At 36.2% G+C, this 25,334-nt stretch overlaps 4 protein-coding genes across 8 annotated transcripts; 3 read left to right on the top strand and 1 right to left on the bottom strand.

The window, feature by feature from the left end:
* Positions 1-525: 525 nt before the first annotated feature.
* LOC140773014 (uncharacterized) lies at positions 526-5,707 on the bottom strand. 3 transcript variants are annotated; one of them, XM_073115320.1, is made up of 7 exons: positions 5,398-5,707; positions 4,954-5,095; positions 4,460-4,561; positions 3,512-3,624; positions 1,916-2,178; positions 1,719-1,809; positions 526-1,114 (listed from the first exon to the last, which is right to left on the bottom strand). In XM_073115320.1, exons 1-7 carry the CDS (start codon positions 5,506-5,508, stop codon positions 722-724), a joined length of 1,215 nt encoding a protein of 404 aa, XP_072971421.1. In that variant the 5' UTR covers positions 5,509-5,707; the 3' UTR covers positions 526-721. The 3 variants fall into 3 exon arrangements, with proteins under 3 accessions (XP_072971421.1, XP_072971423.1, XP_072971422.1); XM_073115322.1 differs by lacking the exon at positions 5,398-5,707 and adding an exon at positions 5,232-5,377; XM_073115321.1 differs by lacking the exon at positions 4,460-4,561.
* Positions 5,708-6,243: 536 nt separating this feature from the next.
* On the top strand, positions 6,244-10,317 carry LOC140774361 (uncharacterized). 2 transcript variants are annotated; one of them, XM_073117328.1, is made up of 6 exons: positions 6,245-6,851; positions 7,004-7,129; positions 8,458-8,609; positions 8,751-8,865; positions 9,579-9,728; positions 10,061-10,317. In XM_073117328.1, exons 1-5 carry the CDS (start codon positions 6,381-6,383, stop codon positions 9,624-9,626), a joined length of 912 nt encoding a protein of 303 aa, XP_072973429.1. In that variant the 5' UTR covers positions 6,245-6,380; the 3' UTR covers positions 9,627-9,728; positions 10,061-10,317. The 2 variants fall into 2 exon arrangements, with proteins under 2 accessions (XP_072973430.1, XP_072973429.1); XM_073117329.1 differs by lacking the exon at positions 10,061-10,317 and having other exon boundaries at positions 6,244-6,851; positions 8,753-8,865; positions 9,579-9,593.
* Positions 10,318-12,237: 1,920 nt separating this feature from the next.
* LOC140774928 (probable BOI-related E3 ubiquitin-protein ligase 2) lies at positions 12,238-17,721 on the top strand. Its single transcript, XM_073118116.1, has 4 exons — positions 12,238-12,440; positions 12,516-12,580; positions 12,681-12,955; positions 17,037-17,721. Exons 1-4 carry the CDS (start codon positions 12,394-12,396, stop codon positions 17,562-17,564), a joined length of 915 nt encoding a protein of 304 aa, XP_072974217.1. The 5' UTR covers positions 12,238-12,393; the 3' UTR covers positions 17,565-17,721.
* Positions 17,722-18,806: 1,085 nt separating this feature from the next.
* LOC140773779 (bZIP transcription factor 46-like) lies at positions 18,807-23,555 on the top strand. 2 transcript variants are annotated; one of them, XM_073116516.1, is made up of 5 exons: positions 18,807-18,890; positions 19,234-20,257; positions 20,668-20,739; positions 21,110-21,139; positions 23,264-23,555. In XM_073116516.1, the coding sequence occupies exons 2-5, from the start codon at positions 19,331-19,333 to the stop codon at positions 23,336-23,338; spliced, it is 1,104 nt and encodes a 367-aa protein (XP_072972617.1). In that variant the 5' UTR covers positions 18,807-18,890; positions 19,234-19,330; the 3' UTR covers positions 23,339-23,555. The 2 variants fall into 2 exon arrangements, with proteins under 2 accessions (XP_072972617.1, XP_072972616.1); XM_073116515.1 differs by lacking the exon at positions 18,807-18,890 and adding an exon at positions 18,943-19,151.
* Positions 23,556-25,334: the final 1,779 nt, after the last annotated feature.

Raw genomic sequence — 25,334 nt, 5'->3', positions numbered from 1 at the left:
TAGCAAGATATTATATATATATATATATATATATATATAATTATCATGGACCTTTGTTAGGGTACTCAGGTAGAATTTAGTTAATCCTGATGCAAAGATTAAGTTCCTTCCTCATCCTCAACTAGTTGATGGTGCTATGAATGGAGGTCCATGCACTTGGGTGTTGTTGTTGTAACTATCTGAAGTCTTTTTTCCTTTAGCAAGCCTCTGTATGTGCCTGTAATGGTGTATACTGTATCACTAATCGCTCATCTCTTCTCTTTCACTTGTGCTGAAAAATTTCTGGACAATTCGTTAAATTAATCGTGCATCTAGATGATTACATCTGTCCCTACTCAGTATTAAGATTGGAAAACAATCAAAAGAAGAGGATTCTACCTCCACGAGGAATTTTATTTCACAACAATCTTATCAACTTCAACATGAATCAGTATATGTATGCCATAGCTTATGATTCCGATCTCTCTCATATTACTAGAATACCAATATGCATATGCTTTTGGATAAACAAAATATTCTGAACGATTCATATAATTTGGCTACTCAGAACCCTGAAATAGTTGTTAAACTAGAACTACATACATAACTAGAACCATCTGAGCTGTGTTTAAGAATCATTCAGAAATATATCACTACAACATACATTTCTAGTGATGTTGAACATGATGTTATCTGGTTAGGTTTCAAGAGCCTTATTATTGTAGTATTACAGACTTCCAAATTAAGGTCCATTAGCCCCATGAATTGGCATTGTTAATGAGACTAACTCAAACCTGCCATTCTGCAGATCCTTCTCAGCATCCACAGTAATCTTGAAGTGGAACGGACTGTTCTCACCCTGTCGTAGCAGTACTTTGATCAAAATGAGCCAAATACGATAAAAATTGGTCTTCTTTCTACTTCCATCATTCGCAATACAACGTTTCTGATTATTGTCCTGTAGTCCTCGGCTAGAGGCCTCTGGTTTGGAAGTTCTCCAAAGAATAGAAGGATGTTCTCTATCCTCGAAATAGCTTCTACGGACATGCTCTGCAGTGATATTCCCAAATAAGATCTCTGCAGCTTTGTTCTTTACTAGAAGAGGAACTTGTCCTGTTTGGTCCAACACATATAACTGCATTCACCACAATTTCAAAATAACTATAGGCAATTTGTAATGCAAGCAAGAATTCAATGTTAACTTGGTTGCAACTCATTTACTTTGAGCCAACTAACAAAACAAAGTGCTCTATATTTCATATAAAGTCCTTTTTTATCTTCTTTTTTTCTTATTCAAGAATAAATTTCCCCACCATACTCCATAACAGTACTTCCTCATAGCCTTAATAGCCTGATCATACCACTGCAAGAATGTTTATCGCCCTGAGCTCAAATTTTCAACTTTATATTACAAGTCATAAGACCAACTTCCCATTTTCAACTTTGTATTAACTTCTATCTGCTGAATAGTTCTCTTAGTAACATTCTCAGGACATGAAAATGGTCCCAGGAACTCTCCTGATATTAGTTGGCAAACTAATTTTCTGAAGACACGTAACAAAGTTCTGGATGTAGAATGCTGATCAATTCTTTTGAAACAACAGAGTATCATGTGATATTAACAATTTAGAGTGCAAGGATGATGAAATTGTAGATGACAAAACCTAAATTCTTGCTGATGTAGTTGATTTCAACAGTTTGAAGTATCACACATGTAGTTGTAGGTACAAATCTCCTACCAGGAATGGTCTGTATATGAAGCATATATCATGAAGACATTTGGAGCTTTTTTGACAATAGAGTGGAAAATTGTTTATTCCAGATACATTCCTGCAAAAGATAATCAGATTATAATGCTTCAGGATGAATTGATAATGCTAAACACAAAAAATGCCCCAAGTATAAGAAGAAAGTTGAATCTAAAATCAGAACACACCTGGAATCCACAGGGGAACCACATAACTTGCAGCCGGTACTTATAAAATCCTCCACAATTTTATTCTCTGCCATCATAGCCAGTCTCTTGCTGGCAAACAAATTCCCCTTTTCATCAGGACTAGGGGAACATGGCAACAAAATCTCGCCTATCCAAGCGTAAAAGTTGGAATTACATGAACTAGTGAGATTTAATGCTTCCGAGGTTGTCACACAGTTTGTTGTTTTCATTTCTTCAGATTCCTTCCAGTTCTTTAACTTTATCTGCCATGCATGACATTATAAGGTACAATCTTGTAAGTGTTGGAAGTCCAAAATGATATATATTACCAAAATCATATAAAGGATTCAATTGTTTAGAATACGAGGAAACTTGTTTCAACTAGCAATGTTTATAAATAAATTGAATTTGTATTACTAAACAAAAATGTAGCAATCACATTCATCCTCATTCCAATGACAAGTCACTCAAACAGATCAACATATCCACCATGATGTCTTGATGGACAGGCTTAACTCTCACAGTGATATCTTAATTCGAATTCAGACTTAAGTCTCTCGAAGCCCGTTTGACACATCATTGGTTAATAACCACAGATATATCTTTTGCAACATAATATAAATATCTTAGTCATAAATTTGAAATAAAATGTCAAATCCCATATCAGTAAAAGGAAATTTATTTAACAAATAATGGATATATTTTAGTAAAGTAGATTTGGATAAACTCAATTAGTTTGAGAGAGTTGTGAAGTGCATTTAACACCAGAAACAAATGGATCGAACTAGTTTTAATTCTACAATCAGTTAGATGTTTTAGAGTCATATTTCTATGTTCATGGAAGTACTCTAGCTGAGGATATGATCACTACGACAATGTGGTGTACTCTATTTGGAAATTTGATTTGCCCCGTCACCTGAATAGGAAATTATTTGATTCAACTACATCGACAGGTTGATCAGATATTTTTTTCCACCTTCCCTTATAATAGAATATCATTGGTGCAGGGACCCCACCAATGCAGGGTCTGAGACATTATGACCAGGTATAACAGTCTGGCAACTGATATTGGTTTGACCTAACAGAATCACACTCTACTGGCATAACAGTTAATTGTCTTGCTAAATAGGCATCTTAGATTTCCTTCTCAACAGCAAGACATGCAATCTGTAAGGTAGCAGGAGTTGGATATAGTGATTAGATAGCCTTCCGGCACTAGCAAGTAACTTAATATAAAGATTACACAAGTCTTCATGTAAACAGCCAACTTTACCTGACTTTTTCTCAAGTGAAATATGATAGTTATCTAGACAGGCATGATGTCTATTCTTCCACTACTGTTGAAATCAACTTAAAGGCCCCTAGGAGTGTGACATATTTCTTGGGCTTCAAGGAAACATGTTTTACCCTGTTGTGCCAAACCATGTAACTCATACAGAATTTGACGAGATAATTTCTTAACCTTCAACACAAACTTAAGCCAGTTTGGCGAAGAAACACTCTGAAATTAGACAATCTGATTTTAATAAGATGAAATACCACATTTACAGGTCAAAGTATGAAGGATCTCTATCAATTGTAAAGGTTAGTACGGACTTGCTGAACATGCTGAAGTGCAGATTTGTTATGCAGCCACCAGTCTATTACTCTCCTTAACTTTGCTCTTGTTGTTTCTCCAAATTTATTATGCCCCTCAAATTCATAACCTCCTGTCCAGTAAGATCACACAGAGAAAATGACTAGAGTAAAGAAACATAAATAACACAAGAATAACACAAAAACTTATGAGAATTTACTCAAATAGGAAAAAACTAATAGAGGGGTGCTGAAGGTACACCTCATAGGACCGTACCATGTTGCAAATATGGTCGAAAGGTGTCTATTGACAACACAGGCCTGCCCCGCATGGTAAACACCAATTGTGTTCACCCTTACCATTTGACATAGCAATCCATAGGCATCCATATACAGGAGTGTGAAGCCGTATTGACCTATACGGAGCCATGCCAACCACATCACAATGTGTTGGCAGTCTACACTGTGCCAATTTGTGAAGACTATCCAACCTTGTACTAGTCTATTTAAAATAGGGATGCACCTCCCATGTCGAAGTGCACCAATCAGCATGCCCTTTGCTGGTAGTTATGACATAGAGTTATGCTGTATTTGTTTCCCAATACTTTTGGGATACATCTATTAACTATTACCATCACTGGCTTTTCCTATTGAAGTCATGATTTAGGGTAAGATATTCCCTATCAAGTAATAAATTTCTTAATAAGAATGAAGCATTTCTCACTAGTCATCTTTCCCTTCAACCATTGTACTTATATGATGATCAGTAAGTATTTGTAACTCAACAGTGCTACTAAGAAGTAAAGCACTAAAATTGAGTAAATAAGAGTTCTTAATTTTTCATGATATCAACAACTAAGAAAAATAAGTATGCCCACAATCTGCCTTTGACCTTTATAACTTATAAGTAAAAGCAAAACATAAACAGATGAAAAAGAATCCAACAAAAGGTGAATGGGAGCAGCATACCTTCAGAGGCCATTAACTTGCTCGACTGTATCAAAACTCTAAGTGAAGAAATCTGGCCAGTTGTGGCCTCCAATACATCCCTAAATTTTACTATTTTAACATCTGGCATAATAAGAAATGGATTGAAATTTCAAGTGAGAAAAGAAAAGCTAGCATTAGAAATTGCCGACCCCATTCATATAGAATATATCTGATGTGTCAAACAACAAGAGAAAAATAAAAATGTACAACATATTGCTATTGCAAGTTAGTAACCAAAAAAATGGTAAGAATAGCAAGCAACATGAAACAACATGTTTTCCAACATAAATATTTGAAGCAATGTAGACTGTAGAGACACTGATGCATGAAGAATGCAAGAAAGATCCACTATAATCGCTCTACAATTGCATTGATTACAAGGTTGACATTCATAGATTGTTTACATATTCTAAGAATTATAATATATCATACCAAAAAAAAAAGAAACCTAGCTTACTGCAAAGGGTCCTCACTTTGTAATAATATGACATCACCATTGACCATCATCGATCCTATGTGCCTGGACCAAACAGATACGGAGAAGTTAGACCTTGTGTCATCACCAACTTGAATCATAGTCTTTAGTAATTTCCCTCCATGCGATTCGCTTTCTTTCTGCAAAAAAAGAAGAAGAAGAAGAAGAGAATGCCTTGGAGTTAAAAAAAAATTTCAATATTGTCACCATTAACTATGCAGTAAACTAGTTTGCAAATCGAAGGCAATTTGAAAGAGCAAACTAAAGTAAACTCACACAAACATAACAACAAACAGGTAATGATCATTAATTGAGTATCAAAAAGCAGTCATTGCTTAGACGAGTTCCTCTCTTTTCACTTTGCAACTACGAGAGCATTTAATGGTCTCGCCATTGCTACATTGCATACGAAAAGGAGGAAGTCTCGGAGAAGAGTTCAAACCAGGATGGGTTCGGAACGGCGGACGAAGACGATGAGCTGGACGAAGTGGCCAAGGTGGGAGCCCACCGCCGAGAGGTCGACGAGAGGCCCGTACCAGCCGATCGCATCCATGGATTTGGTGGCTATCGTCGATACAAATTGAGCCCGTGTAACTTCATAAGAGGGCCAATGAGGTTCGATCTACTTCAAACTCAAAACAATCGTTGAGAGAAAATTGTTCGGGAATTCCTCGTGATTTAGGCTCGATTGATTGGTCGACCGTGAGATCGATTTGGTGCAGCAGTTTATTAGCACGATAATTTGGAGTAATATCTCAGTTACGTTGAATTCAATACAATAGTTCGATGAAACACTACTTAAAATCTAAAATAGGTGATTTAGTATATTAACTAAAGTTTGGCAAGCATTCTTATTTTTATCTTATATCTAACCGTTCGTAATCAAAAATAAAAAAATTTAAATGGCATTTTAAGTTCAATATTAGTTTTAAGAGGTTTTAAACAACAAATTCATATTCAAATAATTGTAACATATTTTATTTAGAGGGACTTGGTTCCACCAAGCTTTTTTTAGTTTCCTAGTTTAGATTTTAAGCTATATATATTGTCGAACAATTGCTTCGAAATAAACACTGTCGAAATCTAATCCCAGTTATTTTTTATTATATTATTTTAGTTTGGAGTTAAAACTATGACCTCTTTAGTCACGAGATTATCAACTATAGTTTGGTTGTAACATATCAGTGTGATATCGACACGCAATCGAATTATTATTCACATACAACTTGGATTGTATTGGATCCGCTTCCTTGCTTACTCACTCCGTCACTCGTCCTTCCATCATCCCCGCCATGTTTAAAACGCTCTCTTCCGTCCTCCTTTGCACTCATCTCGTCTCCTTCCTCGAAACACTATTATAACTCCAATGCCGCACTTCCTAACTCGGAGTATGCTCACCGCTCCCTCTACATACCAACCCTCACCATGCTGCTGCTCGCTCCCACCCACCTGGTTCTGGTCACTGCCGGTCATCTCACCCCCACCGCTCACTTCCGCAAACCTCCTCCCTCGTCTTCTTTTCCCCTCCACCTCTGCACTCCTAACCCTAGACCTGGGCTTCTCCTTACCCCTCCAAGATCTGCTCTTTTACCCCCAAATCTACCCAAGGAGAAGCCTTTCTTGAACCCGGCTCCCTTATTGGTTGATGGATTCCTCTACCTCTGCTCATTGGTCAGAATTCTTCCTTCCGATTTCCCCGAGAGATGGCGGAGTCTCATGGCGATATCAGAGGAGGCGGAGTCAAGGCTCGCGGGGATCCCGGACCACTTGATCCAGGCGATCATGGCGTCGGAGGATCGCCGCTTCTTCTACCACGCCGGAGTCGATCCCCATGGGATTGCGCGTGCCGTTGTGAATTATCCCAATGGCGGCGGTGGGAGCACCATTACCCAACAGGTAGATAGTAATTTTGCTATTGGTATAGGAGTTAATATCCTGAGGGAAAGAGTGATGTAAATTTTGGCTATTTCTTTATCTACTTGAACCACTGTAATTTCACGGGCCATTTCTTTAATTCACAATCTTATTCACCAAGTTTTCTGTTACAGCTCATGAAGAGAATTTTTCTGACAAGTGAGCGCAAAATTTCTAGAAAATTTGTTGAAGGCTTTTTATCACTGATAGTCGAAAAGAGAATGTCAAAATGGAGGATACTGTATTCTTATTTGAGTAAGGTATGTTTCTACTTCATCAATTACTTTTATTTGATCACCTGTGATGGTCTGTTTTGGAACTCTCGATCTGCTTGTTTCAAAGGAAATTTTTGTTTGATGTAGTGCTTATAGGGTATATGAGTTTGAATGATTGATTAGCAGCTTGCAATGCTCTGACTTCCTCTGCTACCTTATAGTTAGTCTATATAGTTTATATTTCATTTCACAAGTGCTAACTATATAAACAGTGGCATACCCCATATGTATGCATATGTGAGTGAATAGATAGTCTGCTTCTTTCTTATCCCTTACCAGTTCACTAATCATTAATGTGGTACAATCAATATTTTTATGGCCATTTTTATCAAGGTTTTTCTCAATATCATATGCTTGTAATTTTTGAACAAGTCTCTCTCCCTTTTCCAGTTTTCCCTCTTTTTGATAAAGTTTTTCTTCTGTCTTATTTTCTATGTAGCATTGGATGGCAGCATGTGCTTCTACTCTATCTTATCTTATATAGATGATCATATCAGATGATAATTTTCCTTCTTTTAAACAAATTTACTTCCATAGGTTCATCATGGATAGATAACACCTTTTTGCTCACCTATAGCCTATAGAGGTTGCTTGTACACAATAATGCTTCAATAAGAGTTGGAGTTAGGAAATAATTCGGTTTCCTTCATACATATATAAATTTACCAAGTTTAAGGAACAAGACATTCTTTGTCTTTGTTTGTCTTCTACAGTCATCGGTGGTTTTCCTGTTGTCCACATCAAATATTTCTCATAAAGCTTCTATATCAATAAAGATAATGATGATGAATCTTGTTCATAATGAGGATTGTTGTATGAGACTACAAGTGTTCATCCATGAAATGTCCTCTATTGGTATGTTCAACTAAATGTAAAAGATCTATAAAAGTTGCAGCTTGCATTGGTGAAGATATCTTTAAGTACTTTTTTTATCCTTCAAATGAAAATGTTGGCATATTGAGAATCAAAGCTTCAATTGCTATACAGTACATATCGCATCATTTGCGCTAGTAGAAGCAGGTTGCTAGTTAAATCCACTATTTGGTGCAGCCATATATCCTTTTAACATGAAAGCTGATATGAACCTTGATTCCTATGACTGAGACTCCTTATTTCATTATTAAACTTGTTCATATATTCAATAAGGAGTACCATTTTTTATTTTTTATTTCTTTTCTTAGAAATCTTAATCTATGTAAAATTTTAGAATGTGACAATGGCGTAATTTTACTTGGTCTCATTCTACCTTTTGGTATTAGTTTCTATTAGTATCCTCGTTTCATTGCTATTTAGTTGGAATTTCAATGCAACAGATGTACTGGGGACATGGAATATTTGGAGTTGAATCAGCATCCTTGTTTTACTTTGGTAAGCACCCTTTCTTTCTCACTGTGGGAGAATCAGCTCTGCTCGCTGGCATTTTACCTGCTCCGGAGATTCTAAACCCATTTACAAGCCCAAGCAGGTTGGTGTAAATCATTGTCGGACATTCAAAACTTGGCTTTTTTTTCTTGCCATTATCGTGCTTCTCAGTGCAGGCTTTCCTCAGATATAAAGAAGGAAAGTTTATTTCTCCTAGAAAACTAACCTTTTAAGTTTCTCAAAGAGGCAAGTCCTCGCAGTACAGGGTCCTTAGAAGGATGGTAACAGAAGGATTTCTTGATGTGGAGACGGCTCTTAAGGTTGCAAAGCAACCTGTTTGTCTGCATATGGGAAACAGGGTAATATGTTTAACTGCTCTAGAAAATATTTCCAGCAGATGTTTTTTGTTAGTTTTAATACACTCTCTTAAGATTTGTTCTAGTTCTGTTTTGTTGGTTATGGTGAAAGGATATTCTTCTGATGTGTTATGAATTTGATGACAATCTGTTCAGAAATCACTTGTGTTACCCTGTACCTCTATCTGATGGAGTGGTACTAACTGATGCACATATGCCTTTCATTTGAAAGCCTCACTCGTGAACATTATTTTCCTGCCAAATGAAAATGTCTAGGTTTCAGTGAGAAATCATTTGCCAGAACTTATTCCTCCTACATTATGTTGATTTGTCTCAACAGCTTCTACTATTGACATGTAATCATTTTCCTATTTACTTTCAAACGCAGAAAGGCTAATGCTTTCCATGATACACCATTAGGTCATTGTATGTCAACTTTATTATCTCCCTGTAATAGTACTTAATGTTAAAATGTAATATCATTTTAATTTCGTTGTCTTACTTAATGTTAGCTTGATTTATTTTTTGTAGGTACTGCAGGGCTCACAATAGTGTCACTAATTTTGTATATCTAGGCCTCCTATATATGCTTTGAAGTTTGAAGTTCCAGCCTTCATGATCAGTGTCCATAAATTTTTATATTTTCAAATTAGAGAAATGCTTTTCTAAGTAAATTGTTGATGTTCTTGACAATATTTTGTTTTCAATGTTACCAGACAGCCGAAAAAATGGAGCTGCTCATGAATTCTCCATGCCTACAATGACAAATTTGGATCTGCTGTTTCCTTTGGAAGAATAAAGTAACACAACTACGTGAGGTCATCATAAAGTTTGGCAGTGTGCAGAGGCTAAAGCCAATATTGAAGGTATATATGTACTTTTGTAATTCAATGACAACTGACAAGCTTATTGGTAATTCTATATGAAATTAATTTTGCTTGTCAAGGACAACAAAGAAAGGGATTCGTTTGCAAGAAGATGAATAGTAAACTGCACTATATACATTGATTCCAATCAACACTACTCTTGGTGCAAAATGACTATTGGCAACTGCAACATTTAGATTATTCCATTAATTGGGAACGTCATGGCTGAATTTTTGAACCGATATTTTCTTTCAGTGCGTTCAACCTCTTATTTGCAGACTAATCATTTTATTTGGGGGTACAACCGACACTTACATACTTCTTTTCTACAGGTATGATCTGGCGAATAAGAATTGCAGTTTCTTTATTATTGTACAAGAACATTGATTGCTCAATCTCTTATATCAGCATATTGGAGACTAAAGTTGGAGTAGCCATAGGTGTCTTAGTGAACTTCTTTATATGTTCTCTGGATGGTGAGGTGCTGCGGAACATTTGGCAGCTTCTCCTGTTGTAACATTAACATAACATGTAAGAACCTTTCTTCAAAGAAAGAATTTCACTTTGATCAAAGTTTATTTAATTTCAATGGAAACAGGATATATAGTCAAATGACACGAGGTACACAATTCCAGTGCAACGTCTCCCACAATAGTATAGAATCTTTGCACAGCACAAATATATAAATCCTGTGTGACTGTGGATCATGAGCATAAGACTCTTCATTTGCTTAATATGCTTAGTTTGTTTTTCTGGTAACGGAAAAGGTTGAGGATTTCGTCCTTCTTCCTTTGATTCTGATATTTTGCTTCTTTTTAACTGCCGAAATGTTCTATAAATTTTTTTCTTACAAAGTCTTTGAAGTATGCAAAAAATTGTTTCAATAGCAAGAAGAAGTTGGATGATTGAGTATTCAGATTTATTTTAGAAAGGTTTGATAGTCTTACCAGATTTCCCACCTTTACCCTTTTTTCCACTGATAATAATATAGTTCAGTTTCAAAGCTAAAATAATCTCTTTTTCTTCTCAAAAACAGAATAAAAAATTATAAAAATGAATGATCTCTTCAGTTTTCACTTGGTTAGTATCCTTATGCACAGGCAGAGTATGTATAAATAGATGTTACATCTAGATATCCAAACTTTTATTTAATTGGGTGTATATCGTGTTCTGAACTTGGAGAGAAAGATAAGAGAGAGATGGTGTCTTATGTGTGGGCATGATATGTATACTGCTTATAAGCTATTACTGTGAGTTACCATGTTTTTAGGTGCATCGAGGCATGCATGTGTCTCCTTTGCTATCAAGAAATTATGTACCTTTCTTTGATGAGTAATGTATTATCTCAAACACTACAAATATTTTACAAATAAGATGACGTGGCTGCCGGTTAATAATTTCTCTCTCCATTTTAGATAAATAAGATAATGTCACATCAAAAATATATGTAGAATATTAACAAAAATAATAATACTATTTTAAAATGCCTATTAATTTATTATAATCGTAAGAGTTGTAACTATATATATATATATATATATATATATATATATATATATATATATATATATATATATATATGTGGCTTACCAGAAAATTTGCACCAAAGAATGCCTTATGCCTACATTTCTTTCATCCAAGTTGTTATATTATATATATGGACTAATTAACACACACAATCTCCTTTTACCTCCACTAATTACCAGTCCATTTTGTAGATTAGCTTCTTTTATTATAAAAAAAGGATGTCGTATTAATTAATGACCATGGTCCCAAAACACCTCACTAACATGAGATATCAAAATTTTTACAAAAATATTTTTCGTAAACTCTCCCATATACCCCGAGAAAACCAATACCTTGTGTTGTATTTGCAAATCAATCCGCAACCTTATGTAAGTTATGAAAGATAAAACCATTAACAATATTAGGGACAAATCTTTAATGATAGTTTCCACCTTCCATGATGCCCTTGGTAGTATTGTCCAATACAAGGGAGTCTAAACTAGACGGTCTAATTTAATGTGGATGTCCCACTACTGTAGGTCTTGTTTACTTAGAAGTAAGATCATTATGTAATAGATATTTTTTTTGTTATTTTTTAAAATAATTATTTTTATGTTAATTTATATTTTAGAATAAGAGTGTAATAATTATTTTTGATATGATATAAAGTAAAAGAAAATAAGAGAATAATATATTTTATTTTTTATAAAATGATCACAAATACTATTTGATTTGATGTAAGGTATGTTGATAGGATTTGATAAATTAGTAAATGAGTTAGTGTATGGTATAAGATGTAGTTTGATGAATAATATTTGTATTTTAAAATTGAGTTATTATAATGTTTAGTTGTTAAATAAAAAATTATATTCAAGAAAAAGAAAAAGAAAAAGAAACTGAGGTTGGGCTTGGGTTCCGACATAGACTATGCCATCTGTGGGCCTTTTGAGGAGTCCAAATAGCATTGGCTGGGCCATGGCAGGCTGGCAAATCCTAACCCCCACCGATTGGTAACGCCCTCGACGGAGTCGTCCCCGGATAGTCCGATGCGCACAAGAGAAGACGCCGAGTAGCGTCGGAGCCGCGCCTTTCTTCCTCCACCCACCCCCTCACTGTTTATACCTCTCTCTATCTCTCTCTTCCTCTTACTCCGTCTGGAATGGCATTCGTCCCTCACCGCAACCAACAACCGCAACAACTCCTCAGGTATTCTCTCTCTCTTCTCCTTTTTCTCTCCCAATTCCAGAAAACTCAAAACCCTAACCGTTCGATCCCTCGCAGGAACTTCTCCCTCGCCGACGGGCAAATATCCTCCTCTGTCGCCCTCTTCAACCAGGGCCAATCCCGTAATCTTCTTCGACTTTTAGGGTTTCTTTCTTTTCCTCTCGTTGTAATCTTGCGCGATTTCGTGATTTCGGTTTTGTTGCCGTGGGATTTTTGCGGCAGTGGCCAATTTCTGGGAGCCAGTAAAGAAGCGACCGAGAGAGCAGGAGTTTTTCCATGTGGACAATGGGAACCAGGTCGCTGCCGTGGACTACCTAAGGTCGTGGCCGCCGGCTTCGACTGGGCTGGAGCTCTCGCTCGATGCTCTTCCCCATGTCGCCTCGTCGACTTCGGTGTTGGACTCCCCCCTTAGTCTTCGGCTCCCGATGCGTGATGATGAGGTTGGGCGCGAGATCCAGAGGCAGGAGGCTGAGATGGAGCGGTTTTTCAAAATTCAGGTAAGAAAGGTGTTTGTTTTGGGGATTTGTCGATTTATTATTGGATAGGTTTGATTGTTATTGTGCTAAAAATGCCTGCTTTATTGGCTGACAAGATTTGTATTGGTGTTTGTTGGATAAAATAGTGAACTTTTTTTTTTTTGAGGGGTTTCATAGCTAAGATGTTATGTAGGTGAGAGAAGCCGGAAAAGTTGAGAGTTGTCAGATAAATTCAGAAAAAGAAATAAAAAAGAAGAATAAAAAAATATTCAAATTCAAATATAACAAGACAAATCACTTCTATCGATAGGAACTACAATTTCTATCTTGAGACTGCATCAGCTAAAAGATATTTGAAATTTGAATTGCTAACGTGAGTGACTTCTTTGATCTGGTTAATTGATATTAATCTTTCTGAAACTGTGAGGTACTACAGCATGTACTAGTGCCTCAGCACTCTTTTGGTATGAACGAAGTGAATAACTTTATTACTGCATGCTGTACTCTATGTACTAAACAGGGATTACACAAAAATTTCATATCTTGGTGTCATAATGAGACAGAGCCCTCTGTGCTTTATGTCATTATACAAAGTTTTCAATTAGCCAAATCACCATACAATGTATGATTTGGTTGCATTGTACAACTTGAATCTCTTTAATTTCCGCATATAGATCTAATGGAACATCAGTTGATTATTCAAGCAGAAGTATTGACCCATAATTGGCTACTACAAAGCTTGTCTATCAATTCTTGGTTTGGTCTTAATCTATGCTCTAGCCCATTCCTTACCTGGTGCCATTCCTTTATCTCCAACCTATCTTGCTTAATTTTATGTCTTTTTTTATCCAACAGAGTTTTTTTTTCCCCCTTTCTTAGATCATTGAACTTTTCCAACCATCAACTCCTCTATGTTGTACTAATCATTTATCTAGGCATACTGTGATTCCACTTCCCTACTAGTTAGTGGGCATGTTTTTGGTAGTCATTATTAATATATTACTATTTGATCCCTCATGTGATACTTTTGTTATTTTTACTAAACGTTGCAGGTTTTTTATAGATTTTGTCACTGCAAACTTGAACAAGTCAAACATAGGCAAGACATGAATTTTCAGAGATTAGTTCTCCCCTTTTTGTTATAAATTGATAAGAAAAGTTCATGAGAGAGAAGATTGCATAAGAAGAAAATGATGCATAAATTTTAAATTGATCAAAGATAATTTGAGGTTTGAGCCCAAATGATGTGGACATTACTGATATATTACACGAGCACATGTATCAATACAATTTCTCCTTCAGAAAATTAGTCTTGAGTTAATTATTTTATTATACATTTATTATTTATAGTGTTTATGCTTATATTTATTTTTCTTGCAATTGTTTAGGGTGTTATTTGCTTATTGTCGTTTGTATGGTTTATATATGGGCCAACTTTTTACTTGGTCGAGGTTAATGAAGATTTGAAATTTTTTAAGATCTACCTTGAACTTGAGTTTTGGGTGTGAAACCCTAGTTGAGGATGAAGGTGTAAAACCCAACACCATCCTTTCCTCTTTCTAACCATTATTTTCATAAAACTCTAACGATTCCATTGTTTCACATCACTAAATCAATCACATATTAAACTTAGGTCAAGACAATTAAGCCTATCATATTCAATGCAATCTCTGGTACATATACAAGATGCATGACACTAAAATTTATTTTCATGAGAAGCTCCAAGCATGCACTAGATATTAACATAGATCAACATATGATGAAAAACTAGGGAGTCAAACAACCTATAACACATATAAAGCTCATTGTTACATGGAAGGCCTTCACACTTATAAGGTAAAATGATCATTTCCTTAGATCTTTTCAACCAAGCTTGATGTAGGAAATATTATTTTTGGTTTTTCTTTTTTCTTGATTTTTCTACTGGTTTTTTGCTTTGTGAAATGCAAATGAGTCTTAAGATTTTCCATATAATTTGGTACTTTATAAAATTACATTCATGAGTCCCTAGTGGAGATGTACCTCAAAATTGATGAGCAGACAATGTATTGTCACCTACGGAAGTTACTCTTGACGTCTTGGGTCTTCATCTAGAACAAATAGTTACATGACTATGCAGGTAAGAAACTAAGAGTATGTGTAGAACTATTTATTTAGATTGATTATCCACTCTTCATCTAGGATATGTTCACTCTGCTAGCTCAGATACCTATATAATGCTCAACTCTTTGCCACAAGCCTTTAATATGGTTAATCTTAGATACTTGCCAAAAAGTGCATTAATTGTAGTTAAAATACTGTAACAAAGTATAAAGAACCATGCATGTGCTAAATAGATTGAATCCAGGAGCCTTTTGTATTACCTAATGCTTGACAACATTTTCATCAAATACCCTATTTCTTAGTGATTGTCAATCTTTTGACGTAATATTTATATCTAGGATTTTCATTACTGCAGTGCTTTGCAACAGCTGTAATGATCTGAGCCTGATAGAGAGAACATGTGAATTGTATGGAAGAAATATCTTTGTTTAGATCTAGAATTGATGAGCAAATAATATATTGCCACCTCCAGACGTTGCTTGTGATGTCTTGAGACTCTATTTAGAACATGTGAACATGTGAAATTGTTTGGAAGAAATATTACCTACTACACTTAGATGACAAGAATTTCTATAGGGGATTTTGCCAAAGAAATTAATCTGAAGTACAAAGTGTAACTACACTGTAATACCCTATGATGGTTATCTGATATGTTTCTCCACATTGTGTAGCTAACTAATTAGCTTGTAAACATTGAAGATAATCTCAAATACTACGTATGCTCTTTTACGGATTATCTACTTGTAGATCTTCAAGCCTTCCCTGTCATTTTTATTTGTTTCTGATATTTTGACCACTGGAACACATACTTGCTATTGCTTGTAGAATGTGAGTTTTTAATGTAAGGAACCAGAAAATTTTATGATTAATCAATCTAACGAAGTTGCATTGGCTATTAAACATTAGTGAATCTTTTGCATGGTATTATATTTGACATGACTATCTGCTGTTCCAAGGGGACACAGCAAATCTAGTTATGAATCACCAGGGCACAAATAAAGTTTAGGGATTTGCAACAAACAAAGTTTAGGCCACAAATCTACTTTGGGTTATTATGGTTCTGACCCTACCTTACCTTGTAGCTTTTTCCAAAAAAGTTCTTACCTTTTACAAAAGATGCTCATTTTAACACCTTGGGTAAAAGTTAACTTGCATCACCTTAACATATGAGAATAACAAAAACAAATCTAGGAAGAAATATTCTATCTATTTTAAGGTTATATGTTTAAAATTTCTAAGTTTCCCTTGTCGCTGCCCATAAGACCTCATACATAATAATTTTATCCTCAGTTACTATAATTTTTGTTTTTGAGGGTTTGCCTCAACCTCTTAAAGATGTCATTTTGTTTGACCAGTCTGGGGTGGCTGTAGCTTGTGTCATGTAAGCAGTTTCTCTGCTAACTTCATCGATATATATATATATATATATATATATATATCATTTCAATTCTCCTACTAGTTTTTATATTTTTCAATTTTAAATTGTTCCTATCTCTATGGGTATTCAAATTGTTATCTGGTAGGGTATGTTGATAATTTGATAAGTATAGTTACTCAAGTTGTGACATGGGTGCTCTAATAGTAACTGTATCGTGTTAATTAGATATTTTTTGCAAAAGGCATGGATTTTTTAAGAAAAAGTGATAAGGTAGAGTTCGAACCAGAAGAAGTCTATAATGCAGGGGTTCTCTTAAATTTCTCTGAAGTTTATTTGCTATTAATTTCTTTGGAAAAGGAATATACCTTAGCTTTCCCTTGGTTATATTGTATCATGTACTTAAATTTTATGAGGTAAATTTGGCTGTTCTATGTTGAGTCACTGACTAAAATTTGCTGTATTTCTCGTCTTCTAAGTCTAATTTTCAACTTTTTATTTTGGTCTTGCCTTCTATAGAAATGGACCATTCTTTCAATTTTTTTTTCCTTATTACTGAATATCATTCCAAATCTCCTGACATCATAATAATGGCCTATATGTTTTTTTTTTCCTGAATCACAGAGTGAACGGATGAGAAAAGAAATATTAGAGAAGATTCAGGCAGAACAGCTTCAGATATTGACGTCTGTTGAGGATAGGATTCTCCATAAGATTAGAGAGAAAGACACAGAGGTTGCAGATATTAGTAAGAAGAACATGGAACTCGAGCAACAGATGAAGCATTTGAGTGTTGAAGTGGGTGCATGGCAGCAAAGGGCCTTATACAATGAAAACATGATTGCCACCCTGAAAGTAAATCTCCAGCAAGTCGTTGACCAAGGCAAGGACAACAAAGAAGGGTCTGGCGACAGTGAGGTAGATGATGCAGCTTCTTTCTGTAATGGCGGGGCAGTTGCTTTACAGCTTTTGTCTGAGGAGAACAAGGAGATGAAGGACACCTTGGCTTGCAAGGCCTGCGGCATAAACGAAGTATGCATGCTTTTGTTGCCATGTCGGCACCTGTGCCTGTGCAAGGAATGCGAGTTTAAACTCAGCTTCTGCCCTCTATGTCATTCTTCCAAGCTCGTGGGCATGGAGATCTACATGTGATGAAATAGTTGGCCTTCCTGAAATCCATAGTCTGTCATACCGTTGATCTAGTTGCTTGTTTGTGTATATCTTTCGAAATGTATAACATCACTGGACATCTGTCATGAAATATATTGATCATAAACTTGCCATGTCTTTGATCTGCTTACGTTTCTCTTATTATTGGAAACCTTTTGGCGGTGGAGTATCAGAGTTTAATAGGTACGTTTCCTCTTTCAGTTCCATTCAAACATGCACTGAGGCAGAGCAACTTTTGTTTCAGATGGTGTTTAAATGCAATGTACAAGCCATTGTCACTTTTTTTTTTCTTTCTCTTTCCAATAACAATATCTAAAAGAATTTGCACCAACTTTTGCAAGATTGTGTCATTCTTGTCCTAAGTCACTATGTCAGATGCTCATGCAGTGGTACATGAGCTCCATGGCAGCTTCTTATTTGTAGATGTTTCCAATCTCCAACATTAGGAATCTGGCAGTCAAGATTAGTTTTAATCAACAAAGCAAAAGAAAAAAAAAAAGGAAGAAAAAAGACAGTTGGCAGCACCCAATGAAAGGTTTTCAAGTACTCCAGATTGGTAACTTCCTCTTTTCGATGCTGCAGAAGTTCTACCCATCGTTCCTTCCAAAACTCCAACAGTCACGTGGTCCCATTTTGGGGCATGCTTAAAAAATGTGTATATCTGCAGATAAATTCAATCTTTCGTGTTAAGTGTTCCTGGGTTCGAAATCCAACAATGCCGATTTAATTGGGGCACAATGTAAGTTTCCAATTCTCTCTTAACAAAAAAAAAATCCCAATGTAAAATTAAGATATCATTGGGTATATATATATATACTTTGTTGTTAGATCGGTTAATTAAATTAAATTAAAGTAACTTTACTAGAAAACTTAATATAATACCCAAAACAAACATATTTTGCTCTTATTTTTTAAAAAAATATTAAATTGATGGAATATTATTTTAATGCCATCTGCCCAAAAAGATCTAAAACATAGGGCTTTGTAAATTGAGAAAATAACAGGGTGTAAATCACAAATTTGTTGAAAGGCAGGGTAGGTAGTGTAGGGTGTTAAATGTAAACTCTGTAAAATAAATAAAGTAAATCCGACCGTCCTTGATATTTGTCGGGTTGTCGATCCGACGGTAAAAGGTGCTCAAAATGTCTATGTCTTATTGGTGAACACGTCACATCGCCTTAACTCAGAGTTCTCAAAACTCGCCACGTTTCCATTAGTTTATGCGCAGTCTCCATTTACTCTTAAATCAGGACACCTGTCCCTCCCTCCTGACCCCGAGCAGCAGCACCAACAGCATACTGAGAGCAGGTACTTTCTCTCCTAAATCCATGATAATTATACAAAATTATCTTTTTAATAGTGTCGGGAAAGTAAATTAACTACCACTCCTAAGCTTCTTAACGGAAGAAGGAGGACACGATGCTTTAATTATTCGGCAAGAGAAAAGGGGGGAATTTTTTTCTATTTTTGGCAAGTAAGATCTCCTATAATTATACTCGTCCTGCAAACACCCGGGATGATGCTAGCTGCTGGAGAGTTCTTGCTTCCCTCTTCTTTAGGAAAGTAGAGGTTAGGGTTTTCTGGAGCTTGATCTCCTTTTAATCTCCTTGCTGGCTTTCCTGATCCCATTGGTGGACTTTTGTGTGTTCAGGGTTTGGTCTACAAGGTGCTTGCTTTATTCCCGGAAAGAGAGTTGATTGAGATAGACTATTGAGGAGAGGTGGAAGTAGGAAGATATCATCTCAAGAATGGATTCGAAGAACATAGGCTTTGATTCACGGCAGGGATCGATCTATTCCCTGACCTTCGACGAGTTCCAGAGCATGCTCGGGGGCGCCGGGAAGGACTTTGGATCGATGAACATGGACGAGTTCCTCAAGAACATCTGGACCGCCGAGGAGACCCAGGCGATGTCTTCAACCCTCGCCGGCGTCGGAGCTGGAACCGGCCTCCAGAGACAGGGCTCGTCGCTGACACTGCCGCGGACGATTAGCCAGAAGACAGTTGACGAAGTATGGCGCAATCTCGTGACGGAAAATGGTGGTCAGGAGTCCGCCGCTGGCGCCCCTGAGTTCCATCACCAGCGTCAGCCGACTCTCGGGGAGATGACACTTGAGGAGTTCTTAGCAAGAGCTGGGGTGGTGAAAGAAGATCTGGCCACATCAGTGCTTGGTAGCAACAGCAATAACAATAGTAACAATAACAATAGCAATAGTAGGAGTGATCTGTTCTATGGGAACTTGCCAAGTTCATATGATACTAATAGTGGGCTTGCTCTTGGTTTCGGTCAGACTGGTCGGAATAATGGAAATGAAGTGGCTAATCCAGTTACTGGTCCCATGGCGGGTTTTGGGCAGCCGCAAGAGAGCAAAGGGGGAGGAGGGCTGGGGATTGGGAATCCGGTGATTAATAATGGGCTGATGTCAGGGATGGTTGGCTTGGTGGGTGCTGGAGTGACGGTTGCAGCAACAGGAGGGTTGCCTGCAAACCATATGAGTTCAAATGGGTTTGGAAAGGAGAATGGGGATGTGTCATTGTCGCCGGTACCATATGTGTTTAGTGGAGGTTTAAGGGGAAGGAAATGCGGCGGTGCTGTGGAGAAAGTTGTAGAGAGGAGGCAGAGGAGGATGATCAAGAACAGGGAGTCGGCTGCTAGATCACGTGCACGTAAGCAGGTGCATGTTTTTGTCTTTCATCGTCCTATATTTTGCTTCAAATCCATCATTTGGTTCGAATCTGATTGCTTCTTTGTTTGTAATGGTTTATTTTCTTAGTTGTCTATCTTTGTATATTAGCATGCCTTGGGTTTAACAAAGTGAAAACTTCTTTCTAATGAATTCATAATGGTAGCTGGTTAGGTGGAATAATTACTATTACAGTAACACTTACTCTTTTGATCAAACTTCCCCACAAATTTCATTCAACTTGGAAATGTGGTCTCCCTTTTTGCTATGTTGCACAAGTGCTTGCATATTATGCATAAGATATCCCACTATCTTAGATTGCCAATGAAACTTGTATAATGTTAATCTGTGAACTCAGATATTTATCATAATTCTATTTTGCTATCAATTCAACATGGCAGGCTTATACGATGGAGTTGGAAGCTGAAGTAGCAAAACTTAAAGAACAGAATGAAGAGTTGCAGAAAAAACAGGTACCTTTATTTGATTTGATGTCCTTAGTCAGAACTGGATGAATTCATGAAATTTTTCTTCAATTTGTTGAAAACTGACTACCATGTGATTCTGATCATTTCCTCCTGGGATTTTGGTGCACTCAGCAATGTATTGTATATACTATTATACTCCATTATGATTTAGGTGGCATCATCAGTCAATGATGCCAGTCTATTTTGGAGTTCTTGAGAATTTAAAAGAAAATTTTGGATGATATCCCTTGGGAAATACTAGTTCTTATGTGCACTTTCATTAACAATAAATAGCTTGAATTAGTTCCAGTGCTACATTATCTTCTTCTTGAGACATGACATTTCGGTAAAACTAAATAATGTTATAAATGTGCAGGTTGAGATGCTGCAGATGCAAAAGACTAAGGTAATTGTTTTTGTCATGTTTGAGCCATTAATGATTTATTCTATATATGTGATGCATTTTGCCAGTAATGCTTAGTTTTTATTAAATATTTATCTTATTTCTGTTTACTACTTTCATGAGAATGTCCCAAAAACTCACTTAGAAAGTTGTTCATTGTTATTGGGTATTATTTCAATCATTTTAGAGGATTTATTGCTGTGTGTATATAATTTATATATGTGTGAATTAGCCAACCCCAAAATTTTAGTTGTCGTGTTAGTTATTTTTTTTTTTATGAAGTATGTTTTGTGGGAGTGCGGGCAAGAAAAATGATCCTTTCCTAGGAAAAAAGAGCTTCAAAAGTCAGTATTGGAAATTGATAATCTATCCAAATTTCAAATCATCCTTTGGGTCTTACCTCTTTAATGTGAATTATTTGCTAAGGGCTTTTAAGTGATATACTTTGAGATTGATCAGCTTGTAGCTTTGTCATAAATTGTTATTTATTTTTAGACCTATTTTCCAACTTCTCTTTAATTTATTTGCTTTTGCATGGTAAATCAGCTTATTGGAGAGTACAAGATTTGCAAATTCATTAGCCATTAAAATAAAGTTCGTCTGTGGATTCTAAAGATTCCAAACTATCTGTGTCAGGATTAAATTTACCACTTTATGGGCAACTTTCTTGAATAATTTATTTATTGTTTCTTTCTAGTACTTTTATTACAATTTTCTGCCTTACAGTTGGAATATATTATTTCTTTTCTTCATATCACTAAATTAATTAATGGAACCTGTTGATTGTGCTTACTATGTATTAATCACAAATAGTTTAATCACAGTCCTGCCAGAAGCACAGGTAGGTGGTAATCCCCTAAAGGCACAGGCTGTAGTGGTGTGGTATATGCCTAAAATTAGAAGTTATATGAGGAATTATGAAATCCTTCCCTTTTGCATTGTTCTTACTATCAAATTCCAATAACCCAACAGTTCATGGTGAAGTTTAGCTTTCTCTGGATGTCTCTGGTGTGACAATTTTGAATCTGCACTTTCCTGCTCCTTCAGAATCACAAAACTTGTATGAAACTGATAATAGATATTGGTAGTAATATGATGGTTGAAAGAAGTTATTATCTCCAAAGGCAACATAATTTTTTATATGAACTTGTTGTTCTGTTGTTTCATATATAAAGGAAATGCTGTTTATCTAAGTAGAACAGCCGGTTTAAAATCAAATCTGATTGAAAGTTTCCTCAGAAGCTGAGATATGGAATTTCAAGAGTCAAAACTTGTTGGAGACCATTTTCTTCACTTTAAATGGTAGAATCTTGCTCTAGCTTATTTAGTTTTGTTAGGTAAGCAATTACTCTAAAAGTTTTAGTTGATAGATGACGGACCAACGATGCATATCATAACTGTAACACGTTCATTATGTGTGGTTCCTATACACCACATGTGAATAAAACAAAGACATTGGAGTGTGCAGCCTTCCACGCACAAAAATAAATAATAGAAAATATAGATTAAATGGGTCTACACGAGGTTTAAATTTCAGACTTCTAAAAATTCTGGCTTTATCAAGTTTAGGCTAATTGACTAAGAAACTTAAGCTGACAGATGATGAACCAATAATGCATATTATACATTTAACAAATTTAGGCTTATCTTACCCTATTACACTATCTGGAGGTTTCTAATTAATGTATAATGAGTTTTAAAATTTTAATATGCACTTATGTGTACTTGTGTGATGTTAACTGACAACCAAGCAAGCATGAAATCTAAAGTTTAATCATTATGGCATTAAAGGTTTCAAGATTAAAGATCTTGATGTCCAGCAGTCTAGGTGGAATTACCATTGTTTCTTGAAAATTTGAGTCACGTCATGTGAAATTATGTTAAGATCCTTCTAAAGCTTAAACCTTAAACCCTGGAAATGAGGGGGATGTGTAAATCATAACTATGCAATGGTGGTAGTTTAATGAAGTTATTTCAGTCCATCAATCATAACTTAGATTTTTTTTTTAATCTCCTTAGTTTTGCAGTTTTAGGTAAATGCATGCTTGCCTTTATGCAGCTGGAAATTTGCACTAGCTATTGATTAATTTTATGTCTTAAGAAAGAGCCTTAATGCGATGCCAACAGGTACTGGAGCTCATCAATCAGCCACGTGGGCTAAAGAAACGGAGCTTGGAAAGAACACAAACAGGCCCCTGGTGAAACGAGGTGTGGGGCTTGACATGGTATGCATATATTGTGTTAGGATGGCAGTTGTATATATAATGGGGATTTGCGTCCTCTGTTGTAAATCAGATAATACCAGACCTATCATCTAGAGTTAAGCTTCCCATCTGTCTGTATCTTAGTTTGCTCCTCCTTTCTATCTTTGGTCCTGGATAAATTCACGGTTTTTGCTTCTTAGGGCTAATTTCCTTCATTCCCTCTGGGCGATGCATCTCTCTTTGAATAATGCCCATTATACTTGATCCTTCCTCTTGAAATCCTTTTTGATGGGTACTAAATGCCTCATGAACACGTGGGCATTCTATTTGGCACCATGTAGCATTACAGTTTTCTCAAATTGTTTGGAGTAAAAGGCATATAATTGTAGGGTGTGGTCGTATTGCAGTCTAACTTCCATCGTTGTCATGCTGCAATTCTCAGCACCAGGTATTTGAAGCACTCCTGTGTCTAACTTTTGAGAGGTTCCTTGCTTTTCTTGTCTTCTTCAAAGTCTCTCTAGCTTGGCTGCTCTTGCCTGTGAATTCCAGTGTCATCTGAATTTGTTGGGGGGCATCTTCTGGTTATATGTTAGATTAGAGTTCACCTTTGCTGTGTATCTTGGTGGCTTCTAGGTTGTTTCCTGATGGTTTTTAGGTGTATGATCAATAAGAAAGGTGAAGGTGTGTTGAATTTATATCGGACTCTATGTAGGCTTATGTTGGACTCTTGTGTAAGCTTGAGATGGGGAGCTTCTTTCTCTATGTTATTAATAGTATGTGGGTGACTTACTAGAACTTACTTTTCGAACTTCCTTTCCCCTCTCAGTTCCTTGCTTTTCTATGTTTAACGTAGAATAAATTAACCTAAGAAGACATAAATACACATTGATAAATTTATGAGCAGAGTAGCCCATTCTGATCTAAAAGGAATATATGGAGATGATTTCAGGATTACATTTGAAAAGGAAATGTTTCACATATCTCAAATTTAAAGGAAAAAGAAAAGAAAAGAAAAGGAATGAAATTAATTAATCACTGTTATAATTTAAGACGAGCTTGATTCAAGTCTACTTCGAGAAAAATATAATTTTTATTTCAATCCAAATCGAAGCCGTGCTTGATGTTTTATTATTATTATTATTATTATTATTATTATTATTATTTGAGAAATATTATTTTCGATTATTGTGACACTAAGCCAATAAAAATCTCAGATCTTTTGAAACATACGGCGTGTGGCGCGCACCCCAAACTTGAGACGCTGGGTGCGACAACGTGTCTGCTTGGCATGTCGTTGTGTTTTCTGGTTCGAAATATACCAACCAATTACGTCACAAGTGGGAGAGGCTTTTATTTATTTTTATTTTTTTCTTTTTTTGTTGAGAAAAGTTAATTCAAACTTCAAATGGCCGAGAATTACTTCGAGAAAATATCCTCAGGGTTACCAAAATAGCAGTCAAGGAAGCTCCTGTCCTAGCAGCAGGTAATCTATCTATATTTTTGCAAGCTAAATTGCATAAAATTTCACTCTGCAATCTACTTGGCACCCCCTAATTAGCCTCAAAACCGATTCAGTTGCCTATTACCTCCTGCCAAATACCTGAATGCAGGAAATATCTAAATCCACGGTTACAGAAGATCTGCTGTCTATGTAAAGGACCAAGTTCATATACATAAAAATCAACCACCAACCAACTCTAGCTACAATTGGCAAAATAAAAGAGCGGCTTGGGCTTGGCTCGACTAAAGCTCGAGCTCGACTCGGTTCGGTTAGAGCTGAGCTGAGCCCGAGCCAGTCTAGATGGTTCAAAAAAAATTTCTAGCCAAGCCTGAGATGGAGCCGGCTTGGCTCAATAAGCTCGGTATGAAAGGGTTTCTTTCTCACAAAACCCTAGTTCTCAAATCTGAAATCCCAACTTTCCTTCCCGACGACAACTCTCTCAAAGCGCTAGCTCAACTCGTATTGTCCTTCTCCACCGCGGCCTGCCTCCTCC

This window comes from Typha angustifolia, chromosome 13, assembly GCF_048772165.1.
Source record: "Typha angustifolia cultivar Huaian chromosome 13, ASM4877216v1, whole genome shotgun sequence".
In the NCBI taxonomy this organism is placed as follows: domain Eukaryota; kingdom Viridiplantae; phylum Streptophyta; class Magnoliopsida; order Poales; family Typhaceae; genus Typha; species Typha angustifolia.
The sequence above is the reverse complement of the archived record's forward strand: the minus strand, read 5'-3'. Positions and strand labels throughout refer to the sequence as shown.

What these genes read in the sequence shown, in the direction of transcription:
- LOC140773014 (XM_073115320.1), bottom strand. Translation starts at nt 5,508, where the DNA reads ATGGATGCGATCGGCTGGTACGGGCCTCTCGTCGACCTCTCGGCGGTG. An exon ending in CACTTCAGCATGTTCAGCAA is followed by an intron (nt 2,179 to 3,511) that starts GTCCGTACTAAC and finishes CATGCATGGCAG; the next exon opens with ATAAAGTTAAAGAACTGGAA. An exon ending in TCATATACAGACCATTCCTG is followed by an intron (nt 1,115 to 1,718) that starts GTAGGAGATTTG and finishes TGGTGAATGCAG; the next exon opens with TTATATGTGTTGGACCAAAC.
- LOC140774361 (XM_073117328.1), top strand. Translation starts at nt 6,381, where the DNA reads ATGCTGCTGCTCGCTCCCACCCACCTGGTTCTGGTCACTGCCGGTCAT. An exon ending in GGAGCACCATTACCCAACAG is followed by an intron (nt 6,852 to 7,003) that starts GTAGATAGTAAT and finishes TTTCTGTTACAG; the next exon opens with CTCATGAAGAGAATTTTTCT. An exon ending in GTCTGCATATGGGAAACAGG is followed by an intron (nt 8,866 to 9,578) that starts GTAATATGTTTA and finishes CAATGTTACCAG; the next exon opens with ACAGCCGAAAAAATGGAGCT.
- LOC140774928 (XM_073118116.1), top strand. Translation starts at nt 12,394, where the DNA reads ATGGCATTCGTCCCTCACCGCAACCAACAACCGCAACAACTCCTCAG. An exon ending in CTTCAACCAGGGCCAATCCC is followed by an intron (nt 12,581 to 12,680) that starts GTAATCTTCTTC and finishes TTTTTGCGGCAG; the next exon opens with TGGCCAATTTCTGGGAGCCA. An exon ending in AGCGGTTTTTCAAAATTCAG is followed by an intron (nt 12,956 to 17,036) that starts GTAAGAAAGGTG and finishes CCTGAATCACAG; the next exon opens with AGTGAACGGATGAGAAAAGA.
- LOC140773779 (XM_073116516.1), top strand. Translation starts at nt 19,331, where the DNA reads ATGGATTCGAAGAACATAGGCTTTGATTCACGGCAGGGATCGATCTAT. An exon ending in GATCACGTGCACGTAAGCAG is followed by an intron (nt 20,258 to 20,667) that starts GTGCATGTTTTT and finishes TCAACATGGCAG; the next exon opens with GCTTATACGATGGAGTTGGA. An exon ending in TGCAGATGCAAAAGACTAAG is followed by an intron (nt 21,140 to 23,263) that starts GTAATTGTTTTT and finishes CGATGCCAACAG; the next exon opens with GTACTGGAGCTCATCAATCA.